Below are 15,329 nucleotides of genomic sequence, written 5' to 3'. Positions count from 1 at the left end.
TTTGTTGTTTATTTCCATTACTGTTGTTTTTCCTACTTTTGTTTTCATTATTATAAAAGATATAATAAGATAATAAACTTAATAATCTAATAATTATGTGTACATAATGTTCATTGATTAACTGTGTGAAATTAGACTCCTCAAGTAGATGAGATATATATTTTTTTAAAAGATATTTTTCTATACAAGGTGTATTCAGAAAATAACCAAACAGTATTTTTTTAATTTTTATTAATTTTACAGATTATTGGTCCTTGTCCCCTTCAAAGTACTTCCCTCCCCTATTTACTCACTTTTCCCAGTGGTGTTTCCATTGGGAAACACCACTGCTTTCGCGAAGCAGACCTGAACAGCTTCATTTGAAATGGCCTTTAAGGTTTGTGATTAGCTTTAACGATAGTTTCTCTGGTGAGTAGTGAGGCTGAGGGAGGACAGTCATCTGATTTTTGGCACAAAGCTGAGTGCCAGTGCATTGTCATGGTGAAGGAACTAGGAGTTGCCACAACTCTGGTCTCTTTTTGCAGATTTTTTCACATAACCATTGTAAAACGCCTTGATAATACACACACGGTATACTGTTTCACCTTGAGGCAATAATTCAAAATGTACATTTCCATTAAAAAAAAAAACATCACTGACATTGGATCAAGAAAGACTGACGTGCATGGGGCATGAGGATCTTTTGCCAATCCATTGTGATGATTGATTTTTTGTCTCCATATTGTAGCCATAAACCTGCTTTTGTCTCCCGTTATGATGCTTTGCATGAATGTTTTATCGTCATCGACTTGTTCACGAAGTTGTCGACAAATAAACACTCAATATTCTTTCTGCTGTTCAGTCATCAAACGAGGAACAAACTTTGCTGCAACTCGATGCATGTTCAATTTTTGAGTCAAAATGTAATGGCGTAAACCATTCTAGATGCTAACCTCTTCTGCAAGTTCTCTGACAGTCAGTCGGCGGGCGGCGATTTGCATGTACCAGATTGTTGATTTTCTGAGCGTGTGTGTCATCAGTTTAAGTCTGAGGCCTTCATGGTCGAGGGTCATCTTCAATTGATTGATGACCACTTTTAAATTGTGAAAACCGTTCATAACATAGCACACAACCCAGAGCATCATCTCTGTAAGCTTGTTTCAAAAATTGAAACCGTTCTGTAAAAGCTTTCCCCAGTTTTACGCAAAATTTTATGTTGTGTTGTTCCCAAAAGTCGCACGTTACAAAATCGCTACTAACACTTAAACACATTGCACTTAAATAGCAATAAGACGAAAACTAAACGAGACGTCAAACAATCCAAGAAAATGTGGTTACAGAGGAGGTTATGCAGAACATAATGCTGCCAACCGAACGTCACTAAATATCTCTGTTTACGCATAATTAAAAATGTTTATTTATTTTTTGAACAGACCTTGTAAACTGTAAATCAACTTCAGTCTTGATTTTTAACTAGAATTTTCATTTAAAAACAAAAGGTAGTTTTATTTAAATATAATAATTATTAATTCACTAATAATTGTTATATATTTACTTGTTAAATGTTGCGTATTAAATTCAGTGTTTCTATATGCATTTTAAAAAACTAATGTGTATTGTAATATTTAAAATGTGTGATTTTTTTTTTTGTAATAATTTTTATTTTCATGATCTTTCTAGGAAAAGACAGCAAAACGATATAGATCATTATCTCCAAAAAGACAATCATTATCAGATGGTGATTTATCACCTCCTGTTTTGGAACCTTCATGGAGTGCGGTACCACAGTGTAATGATTCAAGAGTACCTCCTATATTGACACCAAATGATGATAATTTGGTAATAAATAATAATGATGATCCTTTGGCATCATTTAAATATTCCAGTAATAATAATAATAACAATAATAATAATAATATTAATCATAATATTAATAAGAAAAAGATAAATGATAAGGTCGTCTGTGATAATGATGATAATAATGACATTATCCCACCTGATATTGTTAATGAAAGTTTTGTAAATAGTACAAACATTGATAATACAATTAATACAAGTGTAATTAAAAATACTATTACAGATATTGAAAATAATAGTTGTACAACAAATTTGATCACAAACACTTCATTAACAGCTACTACTAATTCTACTAATCAGGTAAAATAAAATAGTAATTTAGTAATTAGATTATCATTAATTTTATTAAATGTGCCAAAATATTAATGTTTTCAGGTATAATTAAGAGTGCCATTTGGAAAGTTCTTGGCTCGACAAATAAAACATAAAATTTTTCTGTTTTGATACATTTAGACTAATGACTTTTGAACTTTTTAATATCCTCAGTAGAAAATTTTGTGATTTGTGCAGCTGCTAAATAAGATGTTTGTCTTAGCTTTGAACTCATAATTTGAAGTGAATCTTTGCCCAGTGAGCTATTTCTTTAGGTTTGAAAAGAGGCAGTAATTGCTGGGAACCAAATCTAGTGAATACAGTGCATGTGAAAGCACTTAGAAGTGTAGGTCGTAGAGTTTAAATATCATCCTTTAATTGGTTCAGTAGTGAAGAACTGTACTCCCCATTGATTCCAAGGAGTCTATAAGAATCGCACCATGAGAATTCTAAATAAACTTATAGCCTTGACTTTTCATGCAGATGGAAAAACTGGTTTTGCTTTTTTTGGTGCATTTTTACTTGTTCCCACTCGACTGTTGTTTGGTTTCTGGCATACAGTGGTGAATGTACTGTTTTAAAATGTTTCAGCTGTTGTTAAAATACATAGAAGAAACACAGACTAATCTTATTTAGATAAATCTAAATACCCTTTATAAATTTTCAGTCGAGTACATTTTTGGTTGACTATTAACAAACGCAGTGTCCAACACAAGCAGAAAATCTTTTCATATCCAAAAGTTCGTATACCTCCAGTCTATGATTATTTAATATAGCATTGTGTATTTTTTTGATGATTTCATAGTTTTTGACATCCCAAGTATTCATCATTTTGAATTGACATGACCACATTTATTTTCAGCTGACCACTTCTTTACTGTCAAAAATAAAGGGGAAGAATCATTAAAGTGGAATGTTAACTCTTTTTTTTATGTCTATTGAAGTTAAACCTTTATAAACAAAGCAGTTCAAAACAATTTGGTCCTTTTTTTGTATTTCTTCTGAAAATGTCAAAATTTGTTTGCTTTACTTGATTGCTGTAGGCAAGCAACTAAACCCATCCGTCAAACTTTGCAGCATGCTGTCTAAAGAATTTTATTTACTGATATTATACTCATTTGTTCACAGTTGCACAATCTCTATGTCAGGTTGAGGGCTTTCTTATTTTAGTACAAGTAAATTAATTAATATCCTTAATAAATATTATTACACTGTACAAATAGATCTTTAATAATAGGATCAGCAGCATAAATCAATTTTTTGACTCATGTGCATTTTGAGTGTAGCAGTGTTATTAAATTATAGTAATGACCATTACTGTATTTTTTATTATAATCTTGATTTGATTTTAATTCTTTATCTGCATTAGAATTTTTTAAATTAAAATGTGGATTATATATTTTTTACTTTTTAAACATATTTATTTGACGATAAAATCTGTTTGGCACTTTTATTATAACTATGTTGCCTTTTATGTTTGTTGTTTATGCTTTCTGGTTTGTGTATTTGTATTGGTGTAACATTTCTTGCTGTGTATTTTTACATTATGTAAGTTATAAAATTAATTGTTATTGATTCTTTTTACCATGATTTTTTTTTTAAATAAAAAAATTAATTCAGGAAGGTGTATCAACCAAATTCAGAATTCTTTTCAATTAAAAAAAAAACACATTGGTGTTTTTTATAAATAATTTGTATTTAATTTAATTTCTGTTAATTCTTTGGTTTAGGGAAAATATATAGTGAAAAAGAAATGGAAAAAAATATGTTATTTTTTGAGTAAACTGATGAATAAAAATTGTATATCTATTTTGTACTTTATTAAAGAAAAAAAAAAGATTTAAAAATGGCTTGTAAACTTATTAATGTAGTTTGTCCTGCCCTGTAAGGATATCTTTATTGCTGATTTTGCTTAAATATTACGTATTTCTGTCCTAAAATAGATAAAGCATTAATAAATTTAAATACAGTGGAATTTATTATGAAGTCAGATGTGATGACAAAAAATTCTGTATAAAAATCCCATAGGTTCAGGTAGAGATTTTCAGGATATATTAGATAAACCCACCGGGTTGGTCTAGTGGTTAACGCGTCTTCCCAAATCATCTGATTTGGAAGTCGAGAGTTACAACGTTCAAGTCCTAGTAAAGCCAGATATTTTTACATGGATTTGAATACTAGATCGTGGATACCGGTGTTCTTTGGTGGTTGGGTTTCAATTAACCACACATCTCAGGTATGGTCGAACTGAGAATGTACAAGACTACACTTCATTCACACTCATACATATCATCCTCATTCATCCTCTGAAGTATTATCTAAACGGTAGTTACCGGAGGCTAAACAGGAAAAAGAAAGAAAGGATATATTAGATAATTTAGAAATAAAAATGTGTAGGCATCATGTATTGTCAAGGATTTTATATAACCTGACCACAGAATAAGCTCTCTCTCTCATGATCGTAAAAAAAACAAAATTTTTTGGAAAAATTTTCATTTATAAATATGAAAATCAATATTTTTTGATTAGTCAACAAGTGGTACATTGGCATGATGGTTTTTTCCAATTACAAGATAGTATAGCTTATATATATTCACAATAGCGTGCAAATTAATTCAAACATAAATAACATCTGTGTTCAAAAAAATAATTTAGAAAAAAATTCACACTTTTATAGCTTGTGAATATCTTGTAATTAATATAACCTCTTTTATTCTTTATCTCTTCATGTAAACAGTTTTGTATTGATTCAGCAAGTTTACTACATTTTTTTTTTCATCATGAAACCATACTTATATTATTTATTGCTTTAATGAGGTCAATTTTTGTGGAACAGTCCAGTTTTGAGACTCCAAAGATTTTCAATTGGGATGAAGTCTGGGGAATTGCTTAGTCATGGGAGCACTTAAATGTTTCACTCATCCAAAACTTTTTCCACTTGTTTGGTAGTTCGGCGTGGCGACAAATCTTGTTGAACCACTCCATTGCCTTGTGGGAATTTGTCTTGAAATTGTGTCACAACCTTTTCTTCAGGATTGTAATACATTCATCACTTTTATACATACCATCTACGGGAAGTAATGAACAAGGCTTTTAAATGTAAAAGAACACTAAAACATTTTTTCTGGATATGTTTAACTGATTGTTGGTTATGAGCTCGTGATGTATTTTTATGTGATTTTTTTTTCTAACATATGAACCCTTTGCCCTTGTACGTAAAAATATGAGTTGTCAAAGAAAACATAACATTTTTTCAATCTTCTTTAGTCCATTTAGTTCGTGCTTTGGTCTGCAAGAGCCTTTTTTTCCTATTGCTGATTTTAAAAGCAGCTTTCTAGCAAGCAGACTAGCTTCCCATCCAGCTGCAAGAAGTTGGCTCTAACAGTTGTCACATGTAAATCTGTTCCATTGGTTGTTAATTCTTGATTTAAATCCACAGCAGATAATTTTGTATCATGCGTACTTTTTCTCATTAATAACCAAAACTTGTGGTTAGAGAAGTTTTTCTTTTATGGCCACATTTGCCTTTGCAAGGTGAAAAGGAAGTATTTTTGAATTGTTTTAAATAACATTCACTGTCCCTAGTCTAATACCACACTCAGAAACTGTTTGTCATTGTGTCATACTAGTAAGCTGAGAAAGAGAAACAATTTTTGAACGGTTTCATGGAGTTATGTCCATCATTACTGTATATATTCAACACATATAAAATAAAAGGTACGATAATATGATTTTGTAATAAAAATTAACCAAACTTTCACAAAACACTATTTATGACATGAAAATTGTTAAATAACCAAAGAACAATAACCTCACATTACACAGACAACTTAAAGAATATGGTCAAGCTTGTAGCAATAGAAATAAACAAAAAAAATCTCCTGTGTTCGAATTAATTTGCACGTTATTTTATATATTCATACAATTGATAGTATGTAATATAATAATTTTTACAATGATTTCAGTGTTTACTAGTTTTTTAATTTGATTTTGTAGTAGTTTATTAGTAGTTAAGTTTAATATTGTATTAAATTTATATGATTTATTTCAGGAGTGGTTGGATCTTGACTCTCCTGCCAAATCACCACCACCATTATCTCCAGCAACATCTTTACCATCAGATTCAAATAATCTTTCATCCTCATCTTCATCTCATTCATCATCAAAAAAAAGAAAAGTTGGGCGACCGAAGAAAAGAGATGAAATGAGAGCTGTTTCTACAGAAATGATTGTGGCCAAAAAACCACGTTGTTCAAAAAGTTCTTTTGTTAATTATATATTGAATAATAATAATAACAACAATAATAATAATAGTAGCAACAATAATACATGTAATAACAACAGTGTTGCAACTCTACCCCATAAAATACGACCAAAATTAAAGGCTGAAGTTAAGGTATGATTTTATTAGTTGTCTTGTTTTTTAATAGTTAAAAATGTTTAGGTATTATTTTTACTGTATCATTTGGGTCCGGGGCAAATGGTAAATTACCTCCATCTAACCTGATCATAGAACATCCTTTCTTTTCTCATCAGTCAACACATTACAAAGGATGGAATCATCCACCCATTTTTCATCTTTTTATTTCCATAAATGGTTCTCTGGATCAGCCTGCCAAGTAATGACTAGCAGGATCTTTGTATCTAGAAGGGAGAGGGCTGTTTGTGAACTGACTTTGAGACTATTTACTGTTCAGTGGGTGCACAAGCCCTAAGATCGCTGTGCCTTTCAGGTAAAGCTCCTTATTCCCTTCCCCACCTATAATGATATCGTAGTAAACTGTCATAATTTTTATCATAAATAAGTCATCCAGAAATGTTAACCTTTTCCTGATGATAAGGAACAATAAATTAAAGGAAATCTATTATCCAAACATCTGAGTAGCATGAACTCTTGTCTGATTTAAGTATAAATACTCTGAAGAAATCACAAGTTCTAACTTGCTGCAAATTCTAAACAAAATTTTATTGATAATTACTTCAGATTTGGTTTTTTTATATTAGTACGTAGTTAACACTTTTAATTGTACTGTTAAATCGTGCTTAGCATGAGCAATGCTAAGCAAACTTAAGGGTAAAAATAAGTGATCAAAATAATGTTAACATCAAATTTTTTGTGAAAATCTGCAAAACTGCTACTGAAATATTGTTGGAAGTAAGTAGGTGCTTGATGCCGTTGCTCTGAAAAAAACATTAGTTACTTTTTATGGACGTAAGACATTTAAAGGCAAGATGTGAATGATTAATCTATAAGTTAGCGGTTGTAAGAATGTTGAAAACGAGTACAAACGGTGCAGTTTTTATTATGGTTGATTGAAAATAAGTGTTTGATTAATGGCTGATGAAATATTAATGTTATCGAAAAGATTACAAGATTGTAATTCAATCTGAGTTCAGTCATCCTTGTTATTTATCTGACTTAGTCCTGTTTGAATTCTGGCTGTTCCTATATTAAATAATGTACTAAAAGTCAAATGTTTTATGACGTTGATATCCGTATAATGTTATGAAAAGAAACTAAAGAATATTGCAGAAAAAAATGTCAAGTCCGTTTTCAGAAATTGGAACACCGATTTAAACAGTTTATAGATGCAAAAGGCAGCAGTTGTGATTAATTTACAGTTTGGATGCATGTTATTTACAGGTGCATTCTGGAAATTAAATTATCACATACACATAACTTGAAATTTATCTAGAATATCATACAGGGTTGTGGGCAACACCATATACCACCTTAATCTACCCTGTTGGGTAAGTCATCCTTTTTTACCGCCCATTCCTTTTCTGTATTCTTGATACCTTTGGTTGTTTAAGTGCTATGTCTGTCCTATTGGGCTCTCCACATGAAGAATGCCAGCATCTGAAGCAGTCATTTGCATCCTTGTTATCAGATAGAGGGGTTGCCTTTGGATGATTTAGGAACTTCTTTCATGTCTGGTGATTGTACAAGAATCCTAATGGCTGAAGTACTTATCATATAAAGCTTGAATTTGCAGATAAAATTTGTAGATGGATTTGGGAATTTGCTAATCTCCCCCAAAAAATTATCTCTTGTAATATTTTACTGTTTTAAAATGATTATTTTTAAATGTAAAATTATTTATGTGGTATAAACATAACTATGAGAGTAAGCTTAAGTTATAAAAAAACTTAATAATAAGAAAAGCCATATAATACTATCTAATAAATGCTTTAAAGAAATTGTTGATGTATTGAAAATTAATATTGGTAGCTAGAGAGAAGTTTCCCTTTATTTTCTCTATTTATTTTAAAGCCACTGAATGAAACATTGTGAATGTTAAGAAAATATGTTTAAAACACTATACTATTGAGATTTGGTTTAACATTTAAATATTTTCCATTATAATAATTTTATGCTTATACATGTTACATCTTAATTGTTTATAAGTGAATTTTTTGAAGTACGGCTTATATTCAAGTCAGTAAGGATAGAGATTCAGAATTATTTCTGTACGTATGTATATCTTCATTCTCAGGTTAAATCATGGTGTGAAGATGAAGATATGGATTGGAATGGGACTAATAATAGTAATAGTTCAAGCCGCAGTAATTATGAAAATAATAATAGTACCAGTAATAATAACAACAATAATGTTAATAATAATAGTAAGAAATTGGAACCTCTGAAACAAATTCATCGTAGGACAAGTCTACCAGAAAATACTGATTGGACTCCAGTTGTACCTCCTTCAATAAAGGTAGTGTTATATCATTTATCTGTTAATTCTCTTTGTTTTTTCTGATCTGCTTAATCATTTAGTATTGTTTCTTGATCTTTTTATAACACTGTAGTTTCCATTTCTGTTTCACTTTCTAAAAAAGTGACTTTCTATACAAGCCTGTTAAAGATCTTCTTTTTTTTTATAGGGCCAAATAAGAACTTAGTGGAAATTTAGTGAGCTTTTTGTGAATCAAATAGTACAGACACTTTGGAACCGTGTTAATAGTAGATTGGAAAGTTAAAAACTTAATAACAAAAAAAGTATTGGCTAAGAAAGAATTTATTAGACAGAAACAGTTTACTTACCAAGGCTAGTTTGTAAATCATTTGGCTTCATGTTTGATTCCAAGAGTCTGATATTTTTTCACCTATTGTTTCATTCAGCTCATCTTTACCGTTAAAATATTTGCAAGCGTATGACTGAAGTGATGAAAAAAGAAGCTTTTGTAGTGATATGTTTGTCTGGATGTATTTAAAATGTAAGCTTGAAAGAGGAGATTAGATAAGATTAAATATACAGAGTGGAAAGTGAAGCAATAAGGAGAATGAATGAGAACATATAGAAGCTTAATCACATTGATTCTGAATGGTAAAACAAACTGGCTGTTAGATATATGGTGAAACAGGTTTAATTTAAAATTGTGTTAGGAGCATCAGTAGAAACTGCAAAAAAAGCGGTGACTGGAAAAGAGTAAAATTTGAAGATGTTCTAAAAGGAAATGGAAGCTCCCATTAGGAATTCAAAAGGAATAAAGGAAAGTTCAGACACGGTGCATGGGCTCTGCTTAAGGGCTGATAATCATTGATTGTGTAGTGAAAGTAACATAAATTCAATTTATTAACTTCAGTTAACAATTTAGACACTACCTATCATTATCTGCTTGAAGTAGGAGAAAAAATATTTTTTACAAGTAATTTGTTGTCCTAGACCGGTTGGTAAAATGTGGAACCTTGCCAAAATGCATTGATATTTGATTTTGCTGTCATCTAATGATATTTCAGCTATTATCAGTACACATGAAACTAATATAGTAGTACTTATGGTCTGGTGAATTAGAATTTGGAGTAATATTTTGTAAGCTCATAATCTTATTTATTTTTCTTTGCATTTTGATGGCTTATGTTCCAGCACAAGGTATAAAACAACCTTTAACTCTCATTGGGCTGATAGATTAATTACCTCTCTATTGTTTTATTCTTTATCCATTCTTTGATGGACAGTTCCATAGAACTGTCCATTTATCATCTGGTAGACTGAGAAGAAAAAGCATCCATCATGGGCTTGAAGTGCTGGGGAATATGTCTATATTTCTGTGATGAGAATTCTGTTACCTATCCAATGGTTGCAAAAGTGGCCATCTAATAGCTGAAATGTCTAGCCATCAGGTAAATCCAGGCATCAAACTGTTATCAAATCTGAGTAGCAGTTAGATATTTTGATTTTTAAACAGTTTGTGATATAGAAAAAAAAAATACAATTACATAAAAATAAATATTATTGCAGATCTTTTCAATAGTTCTGAAGGTTTTCTTAGGGTGATACAGTTGATGAGGCCCATCTTATTTTTATAACTGATATTTATATTTTTTAATTTATTTTTCAGACAAGCTCTGTTGAAGGCTTACGTCGACCGATTAAAAGTAAATCATTACCTGGTAGCGGTAACAGTATTACAGAAAGAACAAGATATCATAGAAATAGTAACAGTTCTGTTACAGTAACTAAAAAGTTGAGGCTGAGATCGCAACAACAAAATTCACCATCTCCGACTAGAGTCACAACATCTGGTTCACCAACATCTAATGGAGGTAAGTTTGTTTCAGTTTGATGTGAAGAAACTTCGCCGTCATTTTAGGATTAGTATTAATCATAAATTTTCAATAATTTTTATTCCAAAATTAAAAGGGAATTTCAATATGTTCTGACCGTTAAATTCAATAACAATTTTATTTTGCTAATTAAATTATTATTATTCATTTAATTTTCTTTTTAAATGTTTTCAGTTGCAGTTGGTAATAGTAATTGTAGATTTACTGTTGAAAAATTAGCTGTTGATAAGTTTCCTCTTCGTGTACTTGTTGCTAAAGGTGGCTTATTTTATGCTGGTGAATTATCAGCTGTAAGAGCACCTGATTTATATGGTGTGACATTGGATGGTGAAAGAGCGCACCGTACTCATATACATACGCAAGAGGAAGTGTTGCAAGATATTGTAAGTATTGCAGTTATTATAATTTCCTTGTATTTCTTGTAATTGTAATCATTATAATATTTTAGTTTTAGTTTTTGAAATTTTTTTAAATTCCTATTCTTTCAGTAACTAAATAATTTTTTTTAATTTAAAAAATTGTTGACTGAAAATTTAAGACAGTTGCAGCTTTTCAGTGAGAATAAAAATAGTGTTCAAAGTACTTTTTGAGTTAATAGTTTTGTTTACATCTAAAAGGATGGGTTTATATGGATTTTTAAGCAAATAAAGAAGAATTTGTTCTTTTAAGAATGTGGAAAATTTGGTCATTAAGAAAGAGTACCTCCCTACCTAATGATTGGTTGATTGGTACTGCACCTAATGATTGCTGATTGCTACATTATTTGAATATATCTTTGTTCTTTGTCGCAAGAAATAGGAAAACATATTTGATTCTAAAAAAATATATCTGTGTATTTAACAAAATAAATTCTTTTTTTTATTTTTGTCCATATCCTCTTCTGTATTAACCAAAAGACCAAAAGTAAAACTCAGCAATCTACTACAGTACAGAATCCAGTAATATTTTGTAGCTTCTTTTATTACTTGTTCATTTGTACATCAAAAGTGCTTTCAAGGATTTTTCCCTCATCGTCAGTTGATCAAAAAATTAAAAACTTCAAAATTATATATTAAAAAATTAAAATTATTGTGTATATAGTGTAAAATATGTAGTCAAAAATTAAAATTAAAAATTCTTAATACCAGATTTTTTTAAAAATTTCTTATTCATGCCTATGGCCAGCCGCTACATACAGTGCTGTTCTAATATTTTATGAATTTTACTTAATATTTACAAAAGTGTTGCTATCTATAGCAGCTTTGGTAAGAAAATCGTTATCAAATTCTGTCTGCAGATTAATCAAGCTGAATTTTTGTCTATTTAATATTTTTCTAAAATGTCCAATTTTTTATTATTATTTTCTTTTGTAATTACAATTGTTTTTAAATTTGTTTCTAAATCAGTAATGTAATGTTTGTATGCTGTTAAATGGTCGGCAACATTAGAAAATCCTAACTTATTGTTTTTATAATGTCTAAAATGTTCTGTAAACTTTTCCCTAAATGATCTATTAGTTTTCCCAATATAAATTTTATTACAATTATTACATGTTATTTTATAAACCCCACATAAATTATTAGAATTATATTTATCATTATGGAATTTTAAATGTCTTATTATATGGTTGTTTGGCTTGTTTGGCTGGTTAATATATTTTATCATTATAAACATTAATTAAATTTTCAATAATATCATTAGTATAGGAATATTTTATGTAGATATTGTCACTGCTGTCTGTATTATACAGGTTTCAATGTTTTATTAGTAGATTTTAATTTTTGTTTTTTATAAATATTATCAATTAATGAGGTACTATATCCATATTTGCTGCAGTATTTTTTATGATATTTATTTCTGTATTTAATTTTTCCTTGTTCAAATCTGACAACGATCAAGATTTTAAAAGTGCATCACAGCCTCTTGATTTTAAAAGTGTCATTTTTGAAATTTTCTCATTATTATCTTATCTGTTGACTGAATGAAGAATATGAATATGAAAGAAGAGCATTAATTGAAGAAAAAACATTACTTACAATTGTAAGTAAAATTTAAATTATGTAGTATTTCAAATGAAAATGAAAAAAAAATTACACTAACAAATTAAATTTATCTATTTTTAATTATGTAATATAAGTTTCTATCCATTACTTTTGTGGTCTTTTTTACTATCTATATCTTTTCTTTTTATTTTACAGATAAGAGAGGTTAAGCCAGAAGCTGTTCCATTGCCAGGTACAAGAGTATGTGCTTATTGGTCGCAACAGTATCGTTGTTTATATCCTGGTAGTGTTGCTGCATATACTGATAGGATTTCATCCCCACGTCCGTATAATAATAGCGGTGATAGGCTTATATGTGTTGATTTTGATGACGGTGATAATGGACGAATTGCAATGGATGATATTAGGCTTTTACCAGATGATTATCCTATTGTCGGTTAGTAGTAATGACGATATTATTATAGTAAGTGATGATATAGTAATATTTAATATTAGTTTTACAAGTGATTAAGTTATATAAGTTTTTCTGATGTTAGAAGAGTAACGATAGGTTATAAATTTGGTAGTTGTACGTATATAATCAGATTTACATTTTAACTATTCACGAGTTATGTTTTAATGTTACGGGGGAGAGGATGAGTTATTTTTATCTACTTAGTCAAGAGGCAATTACTGCGGGGGTTGATTGCCCTGTTTTGTTTCCTTCTCCTTTGATTAACCTTCATTCCTTCTTCTACAGATGAATACAGTAGGATTCAGTTCTAAAAGTAGATGCTATTAAGTTTGCCTGCCTTTCTACATTTTATATATCTTCATTCTGGGATTGCAAAATCTCTTTAGTTTTGACTTCAGTAAAAAAGTTTTACAGATAGTTTGATACTGCTTGCAACTAATATATAATCTTTCATTCACTTCATAATATTCCTTTACTTATTAACCGATAGAAAGTTGCAGATGCAGGGTTTTCCATTCATGTTTTATAATTTCTTTCCTAGACATCTTATTAAAGAAATAAAAATAATCTGTTTTGGGGAAAAAGTTTTAATATTCTGGATGTGTTATTTGTTTTCAAGTTATTCATAACTACTTGTTGATAAATTTAATAACTGAACAATAATTTTAATTTAAGCATTGTCAAATAAAATTTATATACTGTGTGTGTGGCATGATTTATTTATTCCTTCCTGTGCCGTTTTCAAGGAGTGTAAAATATGAAAAATATTTAATTGAAATTCAGTTATGGATCTTGAAGTTATAACTAATGAATGAAGTTTAAATGCTTTATTTGAAACTGAATGTTGACATCTCTAATCAGAAATAAGTGGGCAGCTTAAATTTAAGGTCATGGTATTTATGCAGCAAGGTCTATCAGTTAATACTGAAAAAAATCAACTGTTTCATTAGATGAGGGCAAAGATAATTTTTAAAAATGATTGACTAATAATTCAAATTATTTATCCTAATTTGTATTAATTAGTTTTATTTTAAAATATATTATTTAGAGAAAATCTTATGGTTTGTTAATAGAGTATGATCCTAATCCATTGTTAACACTGGGTAAACGTAAACGTCGTAATTCTGCTGCTAGCAGTGAAAGCGTCAATAAACCTCCAACACTGGTACGTTGAAAATTTTATATTTATTTATTTAATTTTTTTACCTAAGCTATATTTTTATACATTATACTAATTTAAATTGAAATATATGTTAAAAAATGAATATTTTGGTCATAATAGTAATTATAATGTATTCAGGATTTGTAGTGTTATTGTCAAGTAATTAATGTTAATTTTACAGTGATAGCAATTAAAATAAATTTGTGAAACTTATTTGAAATTCTGATTAAAATTTAATATGGCAAGGGCTGTTTCAAAATAATGTTCAATACCAGGTAAAAAGAAATATAATGATAGATTTTATTATAAACATTGTTTATCCAAATTACTTTTCAATATAGTTATGATGCACATTCATCAGACTTGTATTTTAACAATAGTAACCTGAAAGTATAAGCTGTAAGGTAGTAGAAAATACCATACTGAATTGTTCAGGAAAAGCATTTGTGCAGTCTACAAACCATCAGCTGTTATGCAGAAGAACAATCTGATGTTGTTGTGTTTTCATAGTTTCATGTACCTCATTGGCATAATTTTCTACACTGACCTTGTTAGTAACATTAATATCACTTTCAGCTTCACTAACTAGAGGTAGCCTGCACTTAGAGGCTGGCTATATCTATATTTCTCATGCATAGCAAGGTATGTATGTTCACAAAAAAATAATTTTTAAGTTTACACCAGATTGAATTCTCTTCCAGGAAGGAATACTAAAGTTTGTTAAAAAAAAGACTATGCACATAGAAATAGTACTAGATTATGTTGAAAAATAAACATATTGTGGTTATGAAATGCAAATAAAAATAATAGTGTTTTAAATTTCATCTTATTTATTGACTTACTCTCATATGTTCAAGATGATAAACAATGGGAAAAAACTTTGATGTTATCGAACAGTGGAAAGCATTAACACGAAAGTAAAGGGTTTTTCATTTTCACAAAAAGTAAAATTGCAATAAAACAAAAAGTATGTGTAATGCCAACCAAAATTTAATTTTATTTAAAGCTTAT

General features: G+C 29.4%; 1 protein-coding gene across 5 annotated transcripts in view; it reads left to right on the top strand.

The window, feature by feature from the left end:
- The window catches only part of LOC142330773 (uncharacterized), a 507,371-nt gene that overhangs the window by 465,642 nt on the left and 26,400 nt on the right, over nucleotides 1-15,329 (top strand). For 4 of the 5 annotated variants that reach the window (XM_075376224.1, XM_075376225.1, XM_075376227.1 and 1 more), the window contains 7 exons: nucleotides 1,660-2,136; nucleotides 6,200-6,544; nucleotides 8,646-8,867; nucleotides 10,495-10,699; nucleotides 10,895-11,103; nucleotides 12,898-13,138; nucleotides 14,230-14,321. In XM_075376224.1, coding sequence (XP_075232339.1) covers nucleotides 1,660-2,136; nucleotides 6,200-6,544; nucleotides 8,646-8,867; nucleotides 10,495-10,699; nucleotides 10,895-11,103; nucleotides 12,898-13,138; nucleotides 14,230-14,321 — 1,791 coding nt within the window. The remainder of the gene's footprint in view (nucleotides 1-1,659; nucleotides 2,137-6,199; nucleotides 6,545-8,645; nucleotides 8,868-10,494; nucleotides 10,700-10,894; nucleotides 11,104-12,897; nucleotides 13,139-14,229; nucleotides 14,322-15,329) is intronic. The other variant, XM_075376226.1, reaches the window with a different exon arrangement.

This window comes from Lycorma delicatula, chromosome 9 (assembly GCF_047948215.1).
Source record: "Lycorma delicatula isolate Av1 chromosome 9, ASM4794821v1, whole genome shotgun sequence".
In the NCBI taxonomy this organism is placed as follows: Eukaryota; Metazoa; Arthropoda; class Insecta; order Hemiptera; family Fulgoridae; genus Lycorma; species Lycorma delicatula.
This window is presented reverse-complemented; position numbering and strand designations above follow the sequence as displayed.